Source organism: Salmo salar, chromosome ssa05, assembly GCF_905237065.1.
Source record: "Salmo salar chromosome ssa05, Ssal_v3.1, whole genome shotgun sequence".
Lineage (NCBI taxonomy): Eukaryota > Metazoa > Chordata > Actinopteri > Salmoniformes > Salmonidae > Salmo > Salmo salar.
The window spans coordinates 21,677,923-21,702,987 of NC_059446.1; the positions used below are offsets into that span (position 1 = coordinate 21,677,923).

Genomic DNA, 25,065 nt, shown 5'->3' on the forward strand with positions numbered 1-25,065 from the left:
TACCTCTACCTCTACAAATACCTCTACCACTAACTCTACAAATACCGCTACCTCTACCACTAACTCTACAAATACCACTACCTCTACCACTAACTCTACAAATACCACTATCTACTCTACAAATCTACCACTATCTCTACAAATACCTCTACAAATACCACTACCACTAGCTCTACAAATACCATTACCTCTACCACTACAAATACCACTACAAATACCACTACCTCTACAAATACCTCTACCACAACCAAAGGGGGCGGTGTTGCAATCTACTGCAGAGAGAGCCTGCAGAGTTCTGTCCTGCTATCCAGGTCTGTACCCAAACAATTTGAACTTCTACTTTTAAAAATCTACCTCTCCAAAAACAAGTCTCTCACCGTTGCCGCCTGCTATAGACCCCCATCGCCCCCTAGCTGTGCTCTGGACACCATATGTGAACTGATTGCCCCCCATCCATCTTCAGAGCTCGTGCTACTAGGTGACCTAAACTGGGACATGCTTAACACCCCAGCCATCCTACAATCCAATCCCTCAATCTCACACAAATTATTAATGAACCCACCAGGTACAACCCCAAAGCCGCAAACACTGGCACCCTCATAGATATCATCCTAACCAACTTGCCCTCTAAATACACCTCTGCTGTTTTCAACCAAGATCTCAGCGATCACTGCCTCATTGCCTGCACCCGTAATGGGTCAGCGGTCAAACGACCTCCACTCATCACTGTCAAACGCTCCCTGAAACATTTCAACGAGCAAGCCTTTCTAATCGACCTGGCCCTGGTATCCTGGAAGGATATTGACCTCATCCCGTCAGTAGAGGATGCCTGGTTATTTTTTTTAAATGCCTTCCTCACCATCTTAAATAAGCATGCCCCTTTCAAGAAATTTAGAACCAGGAACAGATATAACCCTTGGTTCTCCCCAGACCTGACTGCCCTTAACCAACACAAAAATATCCTGTGGCGTTCTGCATTAGCATCGAACTGCCCCCGCGATATGCAACTTTTCAGGGAAGTTAGAAACCAATACACACAGGCAGTTAGAAACGCCAAGGCTAGCTTTTTCAAACAGAAATTTGCTTCCTGCAACTCAAACTCTAAAAAGTTCTGGGACATTGTAAAGTCCATGGAGAATAAGAACATCTCCCCCAACTGCCCACTGCACTGAGGATAGGAAACTCTGTCACCACCGATAAGCCCACTATAATTGAGAATTTCAATAAGCATTTTTCTACGGCTGGCCATGCTTTCCACCTAACTACCCCTACTGCATTCAACAGCACTGCACCCCCCACAGCTACTCGCCCAAGCCTCCCCCATTTCTCCTTCTCCCAAATCCATTCAGCTGATGTTCTGAAAGAGCTGCAAAATCTGGACCCCTACAAATCAGCTGGGCTTGACAATCTGGACTGTTTCTTTCTAAAATTATCTGCCGAAATTATTGCAACCCCTATTACTAGCCTGTTCAACCTCTCTTTCGTGTCGTCTGAGATTCCCATAGATTGGAAAGCAGCTGCTGTCATCCCCCCTCTTCAAAGGAGGTGACACTCTTGACCCAAATTGCTACAGACCTATATCCATCCTACCCTGCCTTTCTAAGGTCTTCGAAAGCCAAGTCAACAAACAGATTACCGACCATTTCGAATCCCACCGCACCCTCTCCGCTATGCAATCTGGTTTCAGAGCTGGTCATGGGTGCACCTCAGCCACGCTCAAGGTCCTAAACGACATCGTAACCGCCATCGATAAGAAACAATACTGTGCTGCCGTATTCATTGACCTGGCCAAAGCTTTTGACTCTGTTAATCACCACATCCTCATCGGCAGACTCAGTAGCCTTGGTTTCTCAAACGATTGCGTCGCCTGGTTCACCAACTACTTCTCTGACAGAGTTCAGTGTGTCAAATCGGAGGGCCTGCTGTCCGGACCTCTGGCAGTCTCTATGGGGGTACCACAGGGTTCAATTCTTGGGCCAACTCTTTTCTCTGTATACATCAATGATGTCGCTCTTGCTGCTGGCGAATCTCTGATCCACCTCTACGCAGACGACACCATTCTGTATACTTCTGGCCCTTCTTTGGACACTGTGTTAACAACCCTCCAGACGAGCTTCAATGCCATTCAACTCTCCTTCCGTGGTCTCCAACTGCTCCTAAACACAAGTAAAACTAAATGCATGCTCTTCAACCGATCGCTGCCTGCACCTGCCCGCCTGTCCAGCGTCACTTCTCTGGACGGTTCTAACTTAGAATTTGTGGACAACTACAAATACCTAGGTGTCTGGTTAGACTGTAAACTCTCCTTCCAGACTCACATCAATCATCTCCAATCCAAAGTGAAATCTAGAATTGGCTTCCTATTTCGCAACAAAGCATCCTTCACTCATGCTGCCAAACATACCCTCGTAAAACTGACCATCCTACCAATCCTCGACTTCGGCGATGTCATTTACAAAATAGCCTCCAATACCCTACTCAACAAGCTGGATGCAGTCTATCACAGTGCCATCCGTTTTGTCACCAAAGCCCCATATACTACCCACCACTGCGACCTGTACGCTCTCGTTGGCTGGCCTTCGCTTCATAATCGTCGCGAAACACATTGGCTCCAGGTCATCTACAAGACCCTACTAGGTAAAGTCCCCCTTTATCTCCGCTCACTGGTCACCATAGCAGCACCCACCTGTAGCACGCGCTCCAGCAGGTATATCTCTCTGGTCACCCCTAAAGCCAACTCCTCCTTTGGTCGTCTCTCCTTCCAGTTCTCTGCTGCCAATGACTGGAACGAACTACAAAAATCTCTGAAACTGGAAACGCTTATCTCCCTCACTAGCTTTAAGCACCAGCTATCAGAGCAGCTCCCAGATCACTGCACCTGTACATAGCCCATCTATAATTTAGCCCAAACTACTACCTCTTCCCCTACTGTATTTATTTATTTTATTTATTTTGCTCCTTTGCACCATATTATTTATATTTTAACTTTGAACTTTCTTCAAACTATAAATCTACATTTACATTTACATTTAAGTAATTTAGCAGACGCTCTTATCCAGAGCGACTTACAAATTGGTGCATTCACCTTATAATATCCAGTGGAACAACCACTTTACAATAGTGCATCTAAATCTTTTAAGGGGGGGTTAGAAGGATTACTTTATCCTATCCCAGGTATTCCTTGAAGAGGTGGGGTTTCAGGTGTCTCCGGAAGGTGGTGATTGACTCCGCTGTCCTGGCGTCGTGAGGGAGCTTGTTCCACCATTGGGGTGCCAGAGCAGCGAACAGTTTTGACTGGGCTGAGCGGGAACTGTGCTTCCTCAGAGGTAGGGAGGCGAGCAGGCCAGAGCTGGATGAACGGAGTGCCCTTGTTTGGGTGTAGGGCCTGATCAGAGCCTGAAGGTACGGAGGTGCCGTTCCCCTCACAGCTCCGTAGGCAAGCACCATGGTCTTGTAGCGGATGCGAGCTTCGACTGGAAGCCAGTGGAGAGAGCGGAGGAGCGGGGTGATGTGAGAGAACTTGGGAAGGTTGAACACCAGACGGGCTGCGGCGTTCTGGATGAGTTGTAGGGGTTTAATGGCACAGGCAGGGAGCCCAGCCAGCAGCGAGTTGCAATAATCCAGACGGGAGATGACAAGTGCCTGGATTAGGACCTGCGCCGCTTCCTGTGTGAGGCAGGGTCGTACTCTGCGAATGTTGTAGAGCATGAACCTACAGGATCGGGTCACCGCCTTGATGTTGGTGGAGAACGACAGGGTGTTGTCCAGGGTCACGCCAAGGCTCTTAGCACTCTGGGAGGAGGACACAAGGGAGTTGTCAACCGTGATGGCGAGATCATGGAACGGGCAGTCCTTCCCCGGGAGGAAGAGCAGCTCCGTCTTGCCGAGGTTCAGCTTGAGGTGGTGATCCTTCATCCACACTGATATGTCTGCCAGACATGCAGAGATGCGATTCGCCACCTGGTTGTCAGAAGGGGGAAAGGAGAAGATTAATTGTGTGTCATCTGCATAGCAATGATATGAGAGACCATGTGAGGATATGACAGAGCCAAGTGACTTGGTGTATAGCGAGAATAGGAGTGGGCCAAGAACAGAGCCCTGGGGGACACCAGTGGTGAGGAGACAGATTCTCGCCACGCCACCTGGTAGGAGCGACCTGTCAGGTAGGACGCAATCCAAGCGTGGGCGGCGCCGGAGATGCCCAGCTTGGAGAGGGTGGAGAGGAGGATCTGATGGTTCACGGTATCAAAGGCAGCAGATAGGTCTAGAAGGATGAGAGCAGAGGTGAGAGAGTTAGCTTTAGCAGTGCGGAGAGCCTCCGTGACACAGAGAAGAGCAGTCTCAGTTGAATGCCCAGTCTTGAAACCTGACTGATTAGGATCAAGAAGGTCATTCTGAGAGAGATAGCAAGAGAGCTGGCCAAGGACGGCGCGTTCAAGAGTTTTGGAGAGAAAGGAAAGAAGGGATACTGGTCTGTAGTTGTTGACATCGGAGGGGTCGAGTGTAGGTTTTTTCAGAAGGGGTGCAACTCTCGCTCTCTTGAAGACGGAAGGGACGTAGCCAGCGGTCAAGGATGAGTTGATGAGCGAGGTGAGGTAGGGGAGAAGGTCTCCGGAAATGGTCTGGAGAAGAGAGGAGGGGATAGGGTCAAGTGGGCAGGTTGTTGGGCGGCCGGCCGTCACAAGACGCGCGATTTCATCTGGAGAGAGAGGGGAGAAAGAGGTCAAAGCACAGGGTAGGGCAGTGTGAGCAGGACCAGCAGTGTCGTTTGACTTAGCAAACGAGGATCGGATGTCGTCAACCTTCTTTTCAAAATGTATTGCCTGCCTTGTGAGTAGGGGGGGAAGGTGAGAGGGTGAGGTCGAAAGAAGAGAGGAGTGGAAAGAAGGAGGCAGAGAGGAATGAGTCGAAGGTAGACGTGGGGAGGTTAAAGTCACCCAGAACTGTGAGAGGTGAGCCATCCTCAGGAAAGGAACTTATCAAGGCGTCAAGCTCATTGATGAACTCTCCAAGGGAACCTGGAGGGCGATAAATGATAAGGATGTTAAGCTTGAAAGGGCTGGTAACTGTGACAGCATGGAATTCAAATGAGGAGATAGACAGATGGGTTAGGGGAGAAAGAGAGAATTTCCACTTGGGAGAGATGAGGATTCCAGTGCCACCACCCCGCTGGCTCGATGCTCTAGGGGTATGCGAGAACACGTAGTCAGACGAGGAGAGAGCAGTAGGAGTAGCAGTGTTATCTGTGGTAATCCATGTTTCCGTCAGCGCCAGGAAGTCTAGGGACTGGAGGGTAGCATAGGCTGAGATGAACTCAGCCTTGTTGGCCGCAGACCGGCAGTTCCAGAGGCTGCCGGAGACCTGGAACTCCACGTGGGTCGTGCGCGCTGGGACCACCAGGTTAGAGTGGCAGCGGCCACGCGGTGTGGAGCGTTTGTATGGCCTGTGCAGAGGAGAGAGAACAGGGATAGACAGACACATAGTAGACAAGCTACAGAAGAGGCTACGCTAATGCAAATGAGATTGGAATGACAAGTGGACTACACGTCTCGAATGTTCAGGAAGTTAAGCTTACGTTGCAAAAATCTTATTGACTAAAATGATACAGTACTGCTGGCTGGTGGAGTAGGCTAGCTAGCAGTGGCTGCGTTGTTGACTTTGAACGTGTAGCTGGCTAGGTAACCTCGGTGGTTTCAGTGCTACACCTTGTCATGAGACAAAGCAACTTTGTAGCTAGCTAGCTAACATAACACTAATCAAGACGTTCCTTGTAGTGTATTTAGTTTCAACAATGCTGCTCGTCGGTAATAGTAGGCTGGGTTAGGAAAAATGGCGTCGCGGGGGACGGAAATAGCTGGCTAGCTAACCTCGATGGCTGGCTAGCTAACAATTATCAAGCTATGACAAAGACAACTAAGTAGCTAGCTAGGTAACACTGCACTAGTCAAATCGTTCCGTTGTAAAGTATTAGTATCTACAGCGCTGCTAGTCGGTAACGGTTGGCTAGCTGGCAGTGGGTTAATGATGACTAGGTGTGTTGAGTAAGTCTGGCGCCGCGTCGCGGCTGGCTAGCTCACCTCGATAATACTCAAACTCAAACTACACAATTATCTTAGATACAGAGACAGCAAAGACAACTATGTAGCTGGCTAACTAACACTAACACCACACTAATCAAGTCGTTACGTCGTTACGTTGTAATGTAATAGTTTCTGCGGTGCTGCTAGTCGGTAGAAGTTGGCTAGCTAGCAGTGATGACTAGCTAGCTAGCAGCTAGCAGTGTTGACTACGTTAGGAGGACGAAGATAGCTAGCCACGATAATTACTCAGTTACTCTAAACTACACAATTATCTTTGATACAAAGACGGCTATGTAGCTAGCTAAGAAGAATTGCTCAGATCAAACAAATCAAGCCGTTGTAATGTAGTGAAGTGTAATATTACCTGTGGAGCGAAGCGTGGTGCGACTGCTCGCTCCAAACCTGAGTTGCATTCCAGTGTTTTACTTGCTATACTTTATTTACTTTATTTACTTTGCCACCATGGCCTTTTTTGCCTTTACCTCCCTTATCTCACATCATTTGCTCACATGGTATATAGTCTTATTTTTTTCTACTGCATCATTGATTGTATGTTGTTTTAGTCCATGTGTAACTCTGTGTTTTTGTATGTTGTCGAACTGCTTTGCTTTATCTTGGCCAGGTCGCAATTGTAAATGAGAACTTGTTCTCAACTTGCCTACCTGGTTAAATAAAGGTGAAATAAATAAATAAAAATAAAAACCACTAACTCTACAAATACCACTACCTCTACCACTACAAATACCACTACCTCTACCACTATCACTACAAATACCTCTACCACTACCACTACAAATACCACTACCTCTACAAATACCACTACCTCTACAAATACCACTACCTCTACGAATACCACTACCTCTACAAATACCACTACCTCTACAAATACCACTACCTCTACAAATACCACTACCTCTACAAATACCACTACCTCTACAAATACCACTACCTCTACAAATACCACTACCTCTACAAATACCACTACCTTTACAAATACCACTACCTTTACAAATACCACTACCTCTACAAATACCTCTACGAGTAGCACTACCTCTACCTCTACAAATACCTCTACGAGTAGCACTACCACTACCTCTACCTCTACAAATACCTCTACGAGTAGCACTACCACTACCTCTACAAATACCACTACCTCTACAAATACCTCTACAAATACCACTACCTCTACAAATACCTCTACAAATACCACTACCTCTACAAATACCACTACCTCTACAAATACCACTACCTCTACAAATACCACTACCACTACAAATACCACTACCACTACAAATACCACTACCACTACAAATACCACTACCACTACAAATACCACTACCTCTACAAATACCACTACCTCTACAAATACCACTACAAATACCACTACCACTACAAATACCACTACCTCTACCTCTACCACCACTACAAATACCACTTCCACTACAAATACCACTTCCACTACAAATACCACTTCCACTACAAATACCACTTCCACTACAAATACCACTACCTCTATCACTACCACTACAAATACCACTACCTCTATCACTACAAATACCACTACAAATACAAATACCTCTACCACTACCTCTACAAATACCTCTACCACTAACTCTACCACTAACTCTACCACTAACTCTACCACCAACTCTACCACCAACTCTACCACCAACTCTACCACCAACTCTACCACCAACTCTACCACCAACTCTACCACCAACTCTACCACTAACTCTACCACTAACCCATCTTCCCCAACCCACACCCAGAACCTTATGTGAACTCATATCAGACAAGACATTCCGGTGCTGAGCAATCAGCTCTACAAACAAGATTATGACTTAGTTATTGACTTACCTGCCTGCTAGGTTCATCTTAAGGACACCAACATCGCACAAGGCATCCATTTTAAACTTCTTTCCAGTGGTTCGCTGAACCTAAATCAGTTGACCTGAATTCAGACCTGAATTGAGCAACTTGATTAATGTCGGGCCGGTGCTGAAAGCATACATGTTGCAATCGAAATGGCACCCTATTCCCTATATATTGCACTACGTTTGACCAAATAGTAGTACTTTATGTTGGGAATATATGGTGCCATATGGTGCACGGAAATGTAATCCGAATGGGTTTTGATGGTTGGATGCACGATATACTATGGGGCTTAATGAATGTATGGGGCAGGTTGGGTCGGCCCAGTACGGCAAAGCAACAGTCAGTTCCTCTGTGTGAAACGTGGTGTTGAAATACTAGTCAAACATAGGCTCGTTGATCAAGGGCTCCACTCCTGCCAGACCTTCAGCGCTACCCAGAACAAATGGACTCAATCACAGTGTAAACACAAAAGTTCTGAGAAAGAGGGGTGCAGGGATGAGAAGACCACTAGATGGCAGTCTGAATGAGGCTAGATTTACAGTATCTCTGAGAGAAGGCCCTTGTCCCAATAATCTGTCCTTTCTCCTGAAGTGTGCACTTTCTCACTTCCTAAAAGCATGGGATTAGTGGAGGCATGGGCTATTGGAAGTTTCCACCATATTTCTTATACCAGTCATCCCTTTCAAATCGGTGAAGGGAAGTGAACAAGTGCATACTTCATGAGGAAGGAGAGATCATTGAGACGTATACGTGGTGCTGATGTTTAGGAACTGTGACCTCACCATGTCCTTTTAAAGCAAACCAAAAGGAAAGCCCACCACCACATCACTTCTCTTTGCAGAACTCTTTTGACAAGCTACTCTGGAACAGCCACTACTTGGGCTTCAATGAAATACACACCTTATGACTGTTAGTTTATTTAGTCCATGTTCTGGTTTATGTTCAGCAGTCGTCTTGACTGAAACCTAGTTGCAGTCTTGGGTTCAGATAGGCCTCCTGTTTGAAACCATTCAAATACTTTCAGCGTTTGTTCTAGCCTGCCAGAGGGGCGGGTTTTGCGCTTTTGGGACTTTTCAAATAGTATTTGAACCAAGGCCTGTCGTTTATCTGGGGCTGTATGTATCCAGCGTCTCTGATCTAGGATCGGTTTTGCCTTGTAGATCATAATGAGATCAGAACTCCTACTCTGAGATGCTTTGTGTATATGGTTTCTGAACAGTAAAGAGGGAGAGTCACCCATATTACTGAGTCAGGTGATCAATGAAGAGAACAGCAAATGTGACGCAGACACATTGAAATCCTAGGAAAAAGGGTCAGAGGCCAATACCTTGGACCATGACCACAATTAATGAGCAAAACTTCCTGATCCGAAAGCTCATTGACTCCCCTTTTAGTGACCTGTGTACTGCAGTCCCTGTTGACCTGAATTAAACAACTGTTCGACTATGAACCCTGTGACTTTTTAATCTGTTCTTGAAGGTCAACATGTTGCCATATTGCCTATTTGCGTTTGACTTGCATGAGATTGCATTTAACCTACGTAAACGATTAACAATGTCCATGATTCACTTAACGTGTTGTCATTTAATGCACAAATGATGATCTCATGTCGTGTCTTCCCAGCAAACACTAACATTATCAATGTTGAGACAATGTAACTGGGAAGTCGCAACATTAATTAACACACGCATCCCTCCCCCCCGTGCGTGGTTTCATATGGGTAGTGGGCTAAAGATATACTGCAGCCCGGCCTAGGTCACAGCTCTTTGGGGAGGATTGACCGTTGCACCCTCGGCCAAACTCTGGCCTCCCCTTTGCAGCTGCCTCTCCTCTCTCCTCTCCGGGGCCCTGTCAAAGCATCGGGCCCCTCCAGGTCCCCCCAGGCCCCGTCCCAAAGACCCGCCTGGCTTCCTGTAAAAGAAAACACATTAACCACTGTGCTGCGACTACAACTGGCCCCTAAGTCTCATTCTCCCCTCTATTCCCCACCCTAACCCCAAATCCCCCAATCCATGGCCCAGTTTTGGAGGGGTGGGAAAACGAGCAGCTGACTTGAGCGAAAAACAGGAAGTGAATGAGTGACACAGTCCGGCCCTTAATTTTTCTGACACTTGACGTTGTAAAGCCCCTTCTCTTGTTACATTATCTCTTCCTTGTTCCCTCATGCTTCTCTCCCTCTCTAGAACATGCAGTTCTTAGGGGCCACAGCCATTCCCTCATGCTTCGCTCCCTCTCTAGAACCTGCAGCTCTTGGGGGCCACAGACATTCTTTAATGTTTCTCTCCCTCTCTAGAACCTGCAGCTCTTAGGGGCCACAGCCATCGAGGACAAGCTCCAGGACAAGGTGCCTGAGACCATTGAGACGCTGATGAAGGCCGACATCAAGATCTGGATCCTGACCGGGGACAAGCAGGAAACTGCCATCAACATCGGTAAGACTACACAAACAGTAAAGTGAACCAGAAACATAAAAAACATAACATTAAAACGACATCATTCCCTAACGTTGTGAAATAAAATCTCTACTGAGGAAGCTCAGTTAGCACTGTGACCATGGGGCAAAGCTCAGTTAGCACTGTGACCATGGGGCAAAGCTCAGTCAGCGGAGTGGCCATGGGGCAAAGCTCAGTCAGCGGAGTGGCCATGGGGCAAAGCTCAGTCAGCGGAGTGGCCATGGGGCAAAGCTCAGTCAGCGGAGTGGCCATGGGGCAAAGCTCAGTCAGCGGAGTGGCCATGGGGCAAAGCTCAGTCAGCGGAGTGGCCATGGGGCAAAGCTCAGTCAGCGGAGTGGCCATGGGGCAAAGCTCAGTCAGCGGAGTGGCCATGGGGCAAAGCTCAGTCAGCGGAGTGGCCATGGGGCAAAGCTCAGTCAGCGGAGTGGCCATGGGGCAAAGCTCAGTCAGCGGAGTGGCCATGGGGCAAAGCTCAGTCAGCGGAGTGGCCATGGGGCAAAGCTCAGTCAGCGGAGTGGCCATGGGGCAAAGCTCAGTCAGCGGAGTGGCCATGGGGGCAAAACGGTCTATTGACAAGAATATTTTCTCTATAAAAGTTGGCACAACATGTTTCTAAATGCACATGATGTATTGCTACACCACATTGATGTTGACAGGAATAACATTGCGTGCGCACACTCATACACACAAAAGAATGCATACACACACACACGCAAAACATCTCACATACGTACCTGGTATTCACAGGGGTTTCAACATTACCATTGCTGACGTTGGGCATGTGCACCCTCCCTCCCCATGTTCCCCCACAAAGAGCGTTGCTTAGCCCTCAGCTGTGGCCGTAATAGTAAAATTGCTAAAAAACGTGCAGGCCTCGAAACAGCAAACCCGATTACAGGAGCGTCCGGGAAAATAGATAATAAAAGGTGTCCGTTTGTGGCCACCTACCTTCCTTGGGGCTGAATCAGCCCTTTGTGCCCCACTGGCCAGCTGTGCGGGGGCCTGCGAGCGCTAGAAGCTCAGGGGAAGTATTTTTACAGGTCCGCCGCTTGACTGAGTCGCTCTGTAAAACGCCTCTGAATATTTACTTTGTTTTTTACCGCTTTCCTCATCCTCCTCCTGAAAAAAAAGGTTTTAAAACTGCTGCCTAGGTTTGTGGCACACCTTTCGTGGCTAAAGGCGGGCTGGCGAACAAGACTTTCCCGTTCTCCGTGTTCTCTTTTCCCAGCGTCTCCCTGCCTGTGGTGGCCCATGCCATGAAAATGGCCTCATGCCACCCCTGGGACGAGCTTGTAAATCTCTGTTTACCCGTTTTAAAATTCATTGGGAGCTGAAAACATGGTTGAGCCTGTTTGGCGTTGACCTCTGCTGCTCTAGAGGCTGAGAGCGCAGAGAGAACTGTCACAGCTGTAATCCAGTCCACTGGAAATGACACATCGTGACAACAACCATTCTGAAACCTTATGAACGTCTCTGCCCTGGCAGAATCAGCAATGATTTCACATTAAATGACCTGACTCTAAAGCTGCCCTTGATGCTTTAGGCAGGACCACTTGGACTACGACTCCATGAAAGCACACTGCCTGCTGGTGTAGTGTGTTCAGAGTGTATTCAGTCTCCCAGCACATCACTGGCGCGAGGACGGCCAGGCAAACAGCACCATGTTAGTCTTGGCTGAGGGGGGCTTCGTCCCCTCTTGGAAGGCAGACATGAAAGGGCAAACGCCTTCCAAACTGCCAACGCAAACACTGGCCTACCCTAACAACCCACTCTACCCTCACCATGCCCAGTGATTTAGCGGAGTGCCACCCCCACCCTCCCTCCTAATACCCACTGCCCCGGCAGCCATTTTGAGAACCCACTATGACCACATTGTGCAGCTTTAATTACTTACCCCCCCAAACAACTAACAAACCTCTGGTGTTACCGTGTGACACGGTGTCGCGCCGTTCGCATTCCCCAACTCCTTGGAGAGCACTGTTGTTTAGTTCCGCCAGGCCCCAAAAAACAAGGAATTTACTTTCTCTGGTGAATAAAAAGGGCAGTTTGGTCAGAGTCAACTGAACCTTTAAGATAAACAAATTAAGCTAGGGGCTTTTGCAGGGGTTGACAGGGGGGTATAGAGGCGGGAGATATTTTACACACGTTGGCAGATTTTTGTGCATTAACATTTAAGAAAACAATCCACCAGGTCCAGACCTCCACCCTGTTTGTTGTTGATTTGAGCCTCTGGAGGTGAAACCTGCACACTCCTCATACATACCCCCCCCCCGTGTGTGTGTGTGGTTCTCTTACACATTCACACCCAAACACACACTTATACATGCAGATGTGAAACGGGAGTCAATTCCAAGCTCGACCAAGCCCACAATGCTTGTGTGGTCACTTCACAGATGGTCCACTCTGATATTGCTCAGGAATTAGCCTGAGAATTTAGGTAGGCTCATTTTTGGGGGGTGCACAACTGTATCCCCCTGAGAGCCACTATCTCTCACCTTTCTAGTGACCCTGACCGGAGCCAAAATGGCCTCTCCCTGGGGAACCATGTTGAACAAACAATGGTGTAACTGCCCCCTTAACCCAGGAGACAGACATGTAACCTCGAGTATTACTCATGGTTTTTACCACTGATGGACTCAAGACTGTCGCTGTGCACCTAATGAAGTTCCAATAATTTGTCTTTTCACCCCATTGTGACTTTAGCTAATAACAAAGGGAAAGCAAACAGAGAGCTCAATTTCAGGAGGGAGTACATATTACCTATTATTTGTCATTTATTCAGTATTTAGTATTAGTTTATTTAGAAAATATAATCATGATGTATAATTAATTATATAACGGACACTTTATTTGGATTGTCCAGCTAGTCCTTCTATAGATGCTCTTGAGATGGTCATACTATTTGTTGATAAGCAACTGCTTGCTTAGGTTATGGCTAGGGTTAGTGTGAGGGTTAGTGTGAGGGCTAGGATTAGTTGAAATGTTACTGATAGTAATGTATATAGTCCATCTGTAGATGCTCTATGGACTATCCAAATGAAGTGTTACCAATATAATGTATGACAGCGTGAAAAATCTTTTCCACAGTACTTCGGTATGTTTTTGATATTTGCACAAACTGACATTGCAGCTCATCTCTTGTTTCACTTGACCCTCTCCAGGACACTCCTGCAAACTTCTGACCAAGAACATGGGCATGCTGGTGATCAACGAAGACACACTTGACGTGAGTATGACAGACTGGCGTCATGTTATTAATAATAATCTCCAATATCACTTTCATTGAACAGGGGAATGCTCTATATTTTAGCAACCTGTAGGCTTACATTGTGGACTGTATACTGTCCCACAAGATCCTTAAAGGGACAATCTGGGATTGGTACGTCCATGTTTGGAATTGTAAATTAATGATGTAGGTCAGTCTATGAATTTAAGAGTGGTTACATTTCTCCAGTGAAGAGTGGTTACATTTCTCCAGTGAAGAGTGGTTACATTTCTCCAGTGAAGAGTGGTTACATTTCTCCAGTGAAGAGTGGTTACATTTCTCCAGTGAAGAGTGGTTACATTTCTCCAGTGAAGAGTGGTTACATTTCTCCAGCTTTGTTGTTTTTTGAATGCCAGATTGTCCCTTTTAAAAAGCTATTTTATTGAACTGTTGCAATGGATTTTCCTATGTTTTGAGTTACTGTTATGTTAGTAGTGCTGTCACTCAGCACAATCCAAATCGCAACGCTCCCTCTCAACCTCAATTATAATCATAATCCATCCCTGTGTGTGAAACAAAAATACCAATCTGGTCTGGTTTGTACCCTGGAGCCCGCTAAAAATGTCAAACACGCTCTTTGTACCAAAGGTACGTCACCACCACCAATGCCTGACAGTGTAATCCTGCTTAAGACCAAGCTCGGTGTGTGTCCTGGTGTCCCACAATCAGATAGGGCTGTTGATTACTGTTAGCTCATTAGTTGATCGTTAAATCGTTGCCGTCACTCCAATAAATGCTGGAGAAAAAAAAGTTTTGTGTAGACTTCCATGAATGAAACCAGATAGAAAGTACAGTACCAGTCAAAAGTTTGGACACACCTACTCATTCCAGGGTTTCTCTTTATTTTTACTATTTTCTACGTTGTAGAATAATAGTGAAGACATCAACACTTTGAAATAACACATATGGAATCATGTAGTAACTAAAGTGTTAAACAATTCAAAATATATTTGAGATTCTTCAAAGTAGCCACCTTTTGCCTTGATGACAGCTTTGCACACTCTTGTATAAAGAATAAAGAAAAACCCTTGAATGAGTAGGTGTCCAACCTTTGACTGGTTCTGTATGTAGAAAACATAATGGAGCTATATATTTGTTAATAAGGTCATGTTTGAGAACTAACAATCACCCCCCCCCCCAAAAAAAAAAAACTAGACAGTAATGCGGGCCGACATTGATTTTGTTATATTGTTCGAGTCACTCAGATTGCATAAGAACACGGCATAAGTCATGGCAAAATGTGTAGAATTGCTGTAAATTAGCTTTAAAACATCACAATTTTGTCTCTGCGGCCAAGAGGAGGGCCTCTAAAATCAGAGACAGCGTCCTTGACCATGCCCACTACCACGCCTAGGGGAAACTTATGTTGCTTGGCTTTACATTTTTCTTTGTTCCTTAGTCTCTTTCCTTCTCTGTCGCTTCTCTCTGTCGGTGGCTTCTCTGACTTTCCTGTAACAAACAACCCGCCCTGTTGTGTTAGTTGCCTCTAGTGACCAGAGTGCAGATGCTTCAATGCTTCAAGCCCATAGGCTGTGTTTACACAGGCAGCCCAATTCTGATCTTATTTCAAATAAGTGATCTTTTGACCAGTCACATCTTATAGCCGTTAGCCGTACCCTTATCCATTGCCTCCTCTGTTCCTCTGGTGATGTAGAGGTTAACCCAGGCCCTGTAGCCCTCAGTACCACACCTATTCCCCAGGTGCTCTCATTTGTTGACTTCTGTAAACATAAAAGCCTTAGTTTCATGCATGTTAACATTAGAAGTCTCCTCCCTAAGTTTGTTTTATTCACTGCTTTAGCACACTCTGCCAACCCTGATGTCCTAGCCGTGTCTGAATCCTGGCTTAGGAAGGCCACCAAAAATTCTAGAATTTCCATCTCCAACTACAACATTTTCTATCAAGATAGAACTGCCAAAGGGGGCGGAGTTGCAATCTACTGCAGAGATAGCCTGCAGAGTTCTGTCATACTATCCAGGTCTGTGCCCAAACAATTTGAGCTTCTACTTTTAAAATCCACCTTTCCAGAAATAAGTCTCTCACTCTTGCCGCTTGTTATAGACCCCACTCAGCCCCCAGCTGTGCCCTGGACACCATATGTGAATTGATTGCCCCCATCTGTCTTCAGAGCTCGTGCTGTTAGGTGACCTAAACTGGGATATGCTTAACACCCCGGCCATCCTACAATCTAAGCTAGATTCCCTCAATCTCTTACAAATTATCAAGGAACCTACCAGGTACAACCCTAAATCTGTAAACATGGGCACCCTCATAGATATCATCCGAACCTACTTGCCCTCCAAATACACTTCTGCTGTCTTCAAACAGGATCTCAGCGACCACTGCCTCATTGTCTGCGTCCGTAATGGGTCCGCGGTCAAACGACCACCCCTCATCACTGTCAAACGCTCCCTAAAACACTTCAGCGAACAGGCCTTTCTAATCGACCTGGCCTGGGTATCCTGGAAGGATATTGACCTCATCCCGTCAGTAGAGGATGCCTGATTGTTCTTTTAAAGGTGCTTTCCTCCCCATCATAAATAAGCATGCCCCATTCAAAAAAAAGCTAGCTAGCTTTTTCAAACAGAAATTTGCATCCTGTAGCACCAATTCCAAAAAGTTTTGGGACACTGTAAAGTCCATGGAGAATAAGAGCTGCAAAATCTGGACCCCTACAAATCAGCTGGGATAGACAATCTGGACCCTCTCTTTCAAAAAATTATCCGCCGCAATTGTTGCAACCCCTATTACTAGCCTGTTCAACCTCTTTCGTATCGTCTGAGATCCCTAAAGATTGGAAAGCTGCCGCGGTCATCCCCCTCGTCAAAGGGGGAGACACTCTAGACCCAACCTGCCATGCCTTTCTAAAGTCTTTTGAGAGGTTACCGTAATTTCCGGACTATTAAGCGCACCTGAATATAAGCCGCACCCACTGAATTTAAAAAATATATATTATTTTGAACATAAGCCGCACATGTCTATAAGCCGCAGGTGCCTACCGGTACATTGAAACAAATGATCTTTACACAGGCTTTAACGAAACACGGCTTGTAACAACAATAAATAGGCTTTAACGAAACACGGCTTGTAACAAAAAATAAAAAATTAGCAGTAAGCTTTAGTTGTCTTTTTGTCAATTCCTCACGCTGCTGTTTCCAACGTCTTATCATCGACTCATTTAAGACCAAGCTCCCGTGCAGCAGCTCCATTTCCTTTTCCAACAGCCAGATCAATCGCCTTCAACTTGAAAGCTGCATCATATGCATTTCTCCGTGTCTTTGCCATGATGAGGGTGACAAAATGACTACCGTTTGAGAGCGCTCGATTTAATCTAAACAGTAAACAAAAAAGTTGTTTGACCGTAACCTGTTCGGCAATTTCATTGGTCTAATGAAAGCTTCATGCCGCCAAAAAACTGAGCACGTCACAGAATGTGTTTTTTGGGGGAAAAAAGCGTGAAAAATCCATATATTAGCCGCGTCATTGTTTAAGCTGCGAGGTTCAAAGCCTGGGAAAAAAGTTGCGGCTTATAGTCCAGAATTTACGGTAGTTAACAAACAGATCACCGACCATTTAGAATCCAACTGTACCTTCTCCACTATGCAATCTGGTTTCTGAGCTGGTCATGGGTGCACCTCAGCCACACTCAAGGTACTAAACGATATCATAATAGCCATCGATAAAAGACAGTACTGTGCAGCCGTCTTCGTCGACCTGGCCAAAGCTTTCGACTCTATCAATCACCGCATTCTTATCGGCAGACTCAATAGCCTTCGTTTCTCAAATGACTGCCTCCGCCTGGTTCACCAACTACTTCTCAGGTAGAGTTCAGTGTGTCAAATCGGAGGGCCTGTTGTACGGACCTCTGGCAGTCTCTATGGAGGTGCCACAGGGTTCAATTCTCGGGCCGACTCTTTTATTGATCGCTCTTGCTGCTGGTGATTCTCTGATCCACCTCTACGCAGATGACACCATTCTGTATACATATGGCCCTTTTTTGGACACTGTGTTAACAAACCTCCAAATCAGCTTCAACGCCATACAACACTTTTTCTGTGGCCTCCAACTGCTCTTAAATGCTAGTAAAACTGAATGCATGCTCTTCAACCGATCGCTACCCGCCCGCCTAGCATCACTACTCTGGACGGTTCTGACTTAGAATATGCGGACAACTACAAATACCTTGGTGTCTGGTTAGACTGTAAACTCTCCTTCCAGACTCACATTAAGTATCTCCAATCCAAAATTAAATCTAGAATCGGCTTCCTATTTCGCAGCAAAGCCTCCTTCACTCATGCTGCCAAACATACCCTCGTAAAACTGACTATTCTACCGATCCTTGACTTTGGCGATGTTATTTACAAAATAGCCTCCAACACTCTACTCAGCAAATTGGATGCAGTCCATCACAGTGCCATCCGTTTTGTCACCAAAGCCCCATATACTACCCACCACTGCGACCTGTATGCTCTCGTTGGCTGGCCCTCGCTACATATTCGTCGCCAAACTCACTGGCTCCAGGTCATCTAGAAGTCTTTGCTAGGTAAAGCCCCGCCTTATCTCAGCTTACTGGTCACCATAGCAACACCCACCTGTAGCGCTCCAGCAGGTATATTTCACTGGTCATCCCCAAGGCCAACACCTCATTTGGCCGCCTTTCCTTCCAGTTCTCTGCTGCCAATGACTGGAACGAATTGCAGAATTCACTGAAGGTGGAGTCTTATATCTCCCTCTCTAACTTTAAGCATCAGCTGTCAGAGCAGCTTACCGACCACTGCACCTGTACACAGCCCATCTGTAAATAGCCCATCCAACTACCTCATCTCATATTGTTATTTGTTTAGCTCTTTTGCACTCCTTGTATCTCTACTTGCACATCTATCACTCCAGTGTTACTGCTAAATTGTAATTATTTCGCCACTATGGCTTATTTATTGCCTTACCTCCCTAATCTTACTACATTTGCACACACTGTATATATATTTTTTTCTATTGTGTTATTTTCCCATGTGTAACTCTGTGTCGCACTGCTTTGCTTTATCTTGGCCAGGTTGCAGTTGTAAATGAGAACTTGTTCTCAACTGGCCTACCTGGTTAAATAAAGGTGAAATTAAATAAACAATCTTTTCACTTCAAATCTTTTTCCAGAGCTGATCTGATTGGTCCAAAGATGCCTCCATCCAGAGGGTTGTAGTGAAGTATACCCCAGCTAGTCACAGGGGCTCTGGCGGGACCGGGGGCTCTGGCGGGGCCGGGGCCTCTGACGTGGTTGGGGCCGGGGGCTCTGTTGGGGCTGTGGGGCTCTGACAGGGCCTAGTGGCCTGGTTGGAGAGGGAGATGTCGGTCAGCACATAGCCAGAGCCCTGCATGCTGCCTTCTGCAAGATTGAGAAAAGAAGGGAAGGCGACTCGGGGAGGACCCCTCCACCCAATCCTAAACCCCTTTAAAAGTAGAGGGGGAAGAGGTCAGCAGGGAGTCTTGAATGTTGTTGGAGGGACGTAAAGGTGGAAAAGAGACTGCTGCCGTTCTCCAGGAGAGGAAGCGAGGGAGCAGAGCGGAGGATGGAGGAGGAAGCGCTCACTATGTGAGCCCAGTGTGCCGGAGCAGGAGTGATGGATGCACGGAGGTGATGGGGGAGGGGATACAGCGATGACCGACGACCTTCACTCTGTCAACCCGGCTGGTTAGCGTGATAAATGGAGGTAGAGAGGAGAAGTTTCAGACACCGCCGTTCATAAAGCATAAAACACGAGGATGGCCCATTTTGAAATGTCAGCTCCTATTCTCCTGTGGCTCAGCAGATGCCTATAAGTTTGCTTGTAAAATATGGAGGAATTCTCTCCTCAATGAACAGAGGTCCTGTCGGCGGTGCTGCTGGGAATTGGAGATCTTCTCATGTTGTGCCCGAGAGTAATTGGAGTGCCCCTCCCCCCCCACCTTTCCGTGTTTAGAACAGTTCTCAAGGAGAGGGTGAAGGCTTGAAAGCGGCCCGAGATCTCTTCTGTGCTAAATCTTCCACCCCACCCAGGGCCTGAAGAACACACTGACTGGTGGAGCTGCCATGGCTGAACACTGGACCTGGAGAACACACTGACTGGTGGAGCTGCCATGGCTGAACACTGGACCTGGAGAACACACTGACTGGTGGAGCTGCCATGGCTGAACACTGGGCCTGGAGAACACACTGACTGGTGGAGCTGCCATGGCTGAACACTGGACCTGGAGAACACACTGACTGGTGGAGCTGCCATGGCTGAACACTGGGCCTGGAGAACACACTGACTGGTGGAGCTGCCATGGCTGAACACTGGACCTGGAGAACACACTGACTGGTGGAGCTGCCATGGCTGAACACTGGGCCTGGAGAACACACTGACTGGTGGAGCTGCCATGGCTGAACACTGGGCCTGGAGAACACACTGACTGGTGGAGCTGCCATGGCTGAACACTGGACCTGGAGAACACACTGACTGGTGGAGCTGCCATGGCTGAACACTGGACCTGGAGAACACACTGACTGGTGGAGCTGCCATGGCTGAACACTGGACCTGGAGAACACACTGACTGGTGGAGCTGCCATGGCTGAACACTGGACCTGGAGAACACACTGACTGGTGGAGCTGCCATGGCTGAAATCTGGACCTGGAGAACACACTGACTGGTGGAGCTGCCATGGCTGAACACTGGACCTGGAGAACACACTGACTGGTGGAGCTGCCATGGCTGAACACTGGACCTGGAGAACACACTGACTGGTGGAGCTGCCATGGCTGAACACTGGACCTGGAGAACACACTGACTGGTGGAGCTGCCATGGCTGAACACTGGGCCTGGAGAACACACTGACTGGTGGAGCTGCCATGGCTGAACACTGGGCCTGGAGAACACACTGACTGGGTAGTGTGCGTGCCTGCGTGGGTTGTCGATGTTGGTGTGTTCACGGATGTGCATAGGTCTGTGTGCTTTATGTATCTGTGTGTCGGATATGCCCCACTTTGGGTCGGATATGCCCCTCTTTGGGTCAGTCCAAGGTTGTATAGAACTGTACGAGACTAATGGATACACGTCCTCTAATTCGGAATCCCTGTCAAGTGTGTCATGTCATGTTTGCTACATCACTCAAGAGTTGCATCAACAATGGAGCTCAAAGTCTTGATTAGCCACTCTTAAACCAAACACAAAACTAGTCACATAGGCTAAACTGGTCAGTATAGCCATAACAAAGAGGCTTTAGAAGGAGACAAGTAGCATTAGCACTAAAATACCTCAGTGGAAATGGGGGGGGGGGGAATGGGCACCCTACTTGAGCAAATGGCTGCACTGTTTGTGGTTATCGTGATTTTGTGATAAATCACTTGTATCCAAGCACATACGTTCCCAGACATATACTTTACAAAGTCAGTACTGTACACATGCTTCCATACATTAGTGTTCCCTCTTAGTGTGTTGCCAGTTCACCCTGTTAGAATCTCAATTTTTTTTGTTCCATGGTTGAATTCCGATATCAAATGTGATACTATGCTCACTGTATGATGTAGCTGTTACCGCAGCACACCCCAGCGCTTGCAAGCCTGTGGGCTGTTTTATGGCCCCGATCAGGAATGGGCACACTCATTTGGAGAAGTCCTGACAGCTGCACTCCTCCCTGTCTCCTCTCTCTTGTTCAATTTCTCTACCTCTAGCCCCTCCCCCATCTGTCTCTTTCTCTCTCTCTCTGTGTGTGTGTCGGTCAGCTTTGAAACCTGAGGCCTTTCTCTCCAAATATTGTCCTTCAAGCTTGGGTTTCAGAGCTTTGTTATGCCAGGAGAGGGTTGCATGGCCCCGTCAGTTCCCTTAGGTATCTAACCCTCCTCAACGGACCCTTTCCAAGCCTCATTCATGACCACTAGGTCACTCCTGCGTTGCATAATGCTCATGCCCGGCCGAACCATCTGTTCAATGCGTTAGGTGTGACCACCTTCGGGTGGAAGGGCCCACCTAGGCCTCGTAACCCAGTTCATGCCCTCGATTCCGTACACAGCCGGAAGCGGATACCTATGAGTCTCACACACTGATCTCACTTTTCAGACCACACCAGTCCGCCGGAGTCTACCACTCCCATGGGCAAACAGGGCCACTTTCCACCCTTCTTTATGAGTTTCCCTTTACAATCGTTTGAGTCACTTCATAGTTATGGGCTGTTAGTCATACAGGAGAATATACAGGACAATGTTGATCCCCAATAATGGAAGTGAGGCCAGAGTAAAAAAGTTGCTCTAGGAGATGCAATGTATCCTACTGCCCAAAGAAATATTACCAGGTTATCAGGTTTCATCTATGTTGTTTTTAAGCAGTCGTATATCTTATTTCCATTAACCAAGCCCATGGCCCAGAACTTCATGCTCGCAATCCTCTTTTTTTATAAGCAGATCCATACTTGTTCCGGTCACTCTTGGAAATGGATCCTTGTTTGGGGTTTCATTTCCTGATGGGTTTGGCATCTGGGAAATGGTTGGAGAAGTTTTCTCCAGATGCACAGATGATGTCACCACGACTAGGTCCATCTTCATCCTGGGCTTTCCTGAGTGCAGGATGTTGGCTATAGCCGCCCCTATTAGAGGGCACTTCATCTTCCTGGCCATCCTCAATATTTATGGCATTTCAACATTGCTTGTCATCATAGCACTATATCACACACGACTCGAGAATGCATCCATTCACGTCCCAAACCTTTTGCTCGGTTTGGGGTTTTAGTAATCGCCTCTTGGCCAGGCGTCTGGATAGTCTGTCCAATAGGCATGTAAAACACAGGTCAAACATGGAGGACAGCTGCTTTACGACAGCTTAGTAAGAGAACGGAGAGTGGAGAGAGCAGGGGCTTATCTTTTTAACAGCCCTTATTGATTTAGGGACTTATAAAAGATGGGGCCTCCGAGGACGCTCACAAGCCAGGTTACGACTTAGGACTTTCGAATGGGCTTTCAAGCACAGCGCTGACCTGAGATCTGTGGAAATCGTATCTTGCAGGGACCTGTATGCACTTCTTGGTTTCCGACATGAAACGCAGAGGATGGCGGATCCCAATGACATATGTCTAGGGTGTCTGTCCTCACGGGAGCCCATACATATGAGCTTTCGCTCCAGCAGATGATCTGAGGAATCACTCTTTATGGGGGAAATTATATAGAGGTTCAGTGCATTCCCAAGCCAAACGCCACCCATCCGCCAGCACACCCTAAGCCTTAGAATAACAGTCTCTTATTTAAGGCCCTATTTGCCATTTGAAGAGTAATTCTGAGTTTGAAACATAAAACCAACAGAGGGGTAAATGTAGTATCCATATTATTCAAGTCGGCAGTTATTAAAATCATCCAGGTTTAATCAGCATATGGAAATATTCCTGGCTTCCAGTTTGGAGAAATTCAGCTGGCTAGGGACATTCCTGAAAAATTGCTCGTAAACCCAGACGAATGTACAGTACTTGGTTGCTGAGAACGAAATGATGGAACTGTGCAGTGAGAGAGTAGAATCCCTCTTTTCTCTTTCCTATACTATTGGTATTAATGCCGTGTGACGTTATGCTTTTCCAAATGAACCATCGAACCATTTCTAATGGAGTATGCCTTATGTATTGTTGTGTATATTTATTTTCTTATGATGTTCTATCATCTAGTAAATGTAAATTGGCTTGGCAAGTTTGAATAATCTTTACCATATGTCATCATAGCACTGTAAAAATTATAACGGGATCGATGATGTCATTGAAATCACTGGAGGATAGGGTTACCGAGCATCGTGTTCTATCAAAAGCATTTCATTGATAACCATATTTAATTTGCTTCATTGTAATTTGTATCATATATTCTGTCTAGATAGTTCTAATGATGAGAAAATGTGTGCCTTTTCAGGCAACCAGGGAGACCCTCAGCCACCACTGTGGAATGCTGGGAGACGCCCTTTACAAGGAGAACGATTTCGCTCTCATCATCGATGGAAATACGCTAAAATATGCCCTCACGTTTGGAGCACGGCAGTACTTCCTAGACCTCGCCTTGTCCTGTAAAGCCGTGATATGCTGCAGGTAAGGCCCAGTCACCTATAACAGCATTACACTATAGCGTGTGTACATAGTACATGCATTCAACTTCATAAGTTACCCATTTACTGTTCGAAAAGTGTTAAAACCACACAGTAGACACACTGTACTCTGGTTCAGACGCTCATTGGATGTTTCCTGTTGAACTGAGAACCAAGACTCCAAGTACAGAGAATCCCAAAGTTGTTTGTTCAGTTGGCATTAAATCGGCGTACAATTTTAGCCTAATGTACCGTCGGAGCAAATCAGGACAAACCTGAGCATTCAAGGTTTATGCTCTGCCCTGAAAGGTAATCATTTAGTGTGTAGTTCATGTATTTTACAAGAGCAATTTAAAACCGGAGGTAGTCCCCCAAAAAATGGTAACGTTAGAAATACGAAGGTACCGGCGTGTGTTGATTTGCACTTGCCGCATAAATAAAGTACTGGAGTGCTCAGGAGCCTGTGAAGAGGTCTGGACAGAAATCAGTGCCACGTTTCTTAGGGACAACAAACTACATACAGGTGCCACACTGCCGTGATCCAATACAAGACATCAGCTTTTTTTTGTGCTACTTTCTCTCGTTATACAGCACCCTGAGCGCTAACAGACCTTGGGAGATGAACAAGGAGGTCTCTTTAGGCATGTAGAACAAACATAAACCTGTCTCACAGGGTTGGGCTAACCCTAACCACGACATCCAGTTTGCAACACCTTCTCTTGAGAGTTTTTGTACTGTAGCTGTACGTCATGGAGTGCATCTCAAATGGCACCCTATTCCCTATATAGAGCCCTGGTCAAAAATAGTGCACTATATAGGGAATAGGGTGCATTTTAGATGCATACCATGTCTTCGACCCGGGCCAAGGCAAAGAAAGCTCTGTAGCTTGGAGCTCCGGAAGCCTGTAAGACTCAGCCTGTCATTTCAGGGGTAAAAGTTGGAGAGCTCGAAAAAGGAGGGGCCACAGGAAGTGGGAGATCCATCACATGACGAGTGGTTTTACAGGCGCAGGCAGCCAGGGAGGTCAGCCAGGGGTCAGGGGTGGATGAGATCCGCAGACACGGGGAATTCGTCGAGAATTATCATCCAGAAAATTAGAAATTGCTTGTGTAATACCTAAAGCGACATTGTTTGAAAGACGTCGTTTCGAGTACAGCCTCGGCCTTGTGCTTTGTTGTAAGTCGACTCGGCACCAACCCACCTTTGTAACTCCATTTTTTGTTCTTTAGTTTGAGGAAAGCATTATGTGATGAACTGTACAGAATGCTTTATTTTGTATTAATCCGCATTGTCTAGATGTCTGCACCTCGCTTAGATTGGTCAGTTCTGGAAAAT

At 46.7% G+C, this 25,065-nt stretch overlaps 1 protein-coding gene across 4 annotated transcripts in view; it reads left to right on the plus strand.

Moving 5' to 3' along the window:
- Positions 1-25,065, plus strand: part of atp8a1 (ATPase phospholipid transporting 8A1) — a 210,649-nt gene that overhangs the window by 140,818 nt on the left and 44,766 nt on the right. For all 4 annotated transcript variants that reach the window (XM_014199121.2, XM_014199123.2, XM_014199122.2 and 1 more), the window contains 3 exons: positions 10,249-10,387; positions 13,570-13,634; positions 23,562-23,734. In XM_014199121.2, coding sequence (XP_014054596.1) covers positions 10,249-10,387; positions 13,570-13,634; positions 23,562-23,734 — 377 coding nt within the window. The remainder of the gene's footprint in view (positions 1-10,248; positions 10,388-13,569; positions 13,635-23,561; positions 23,735-25,065) is intronic.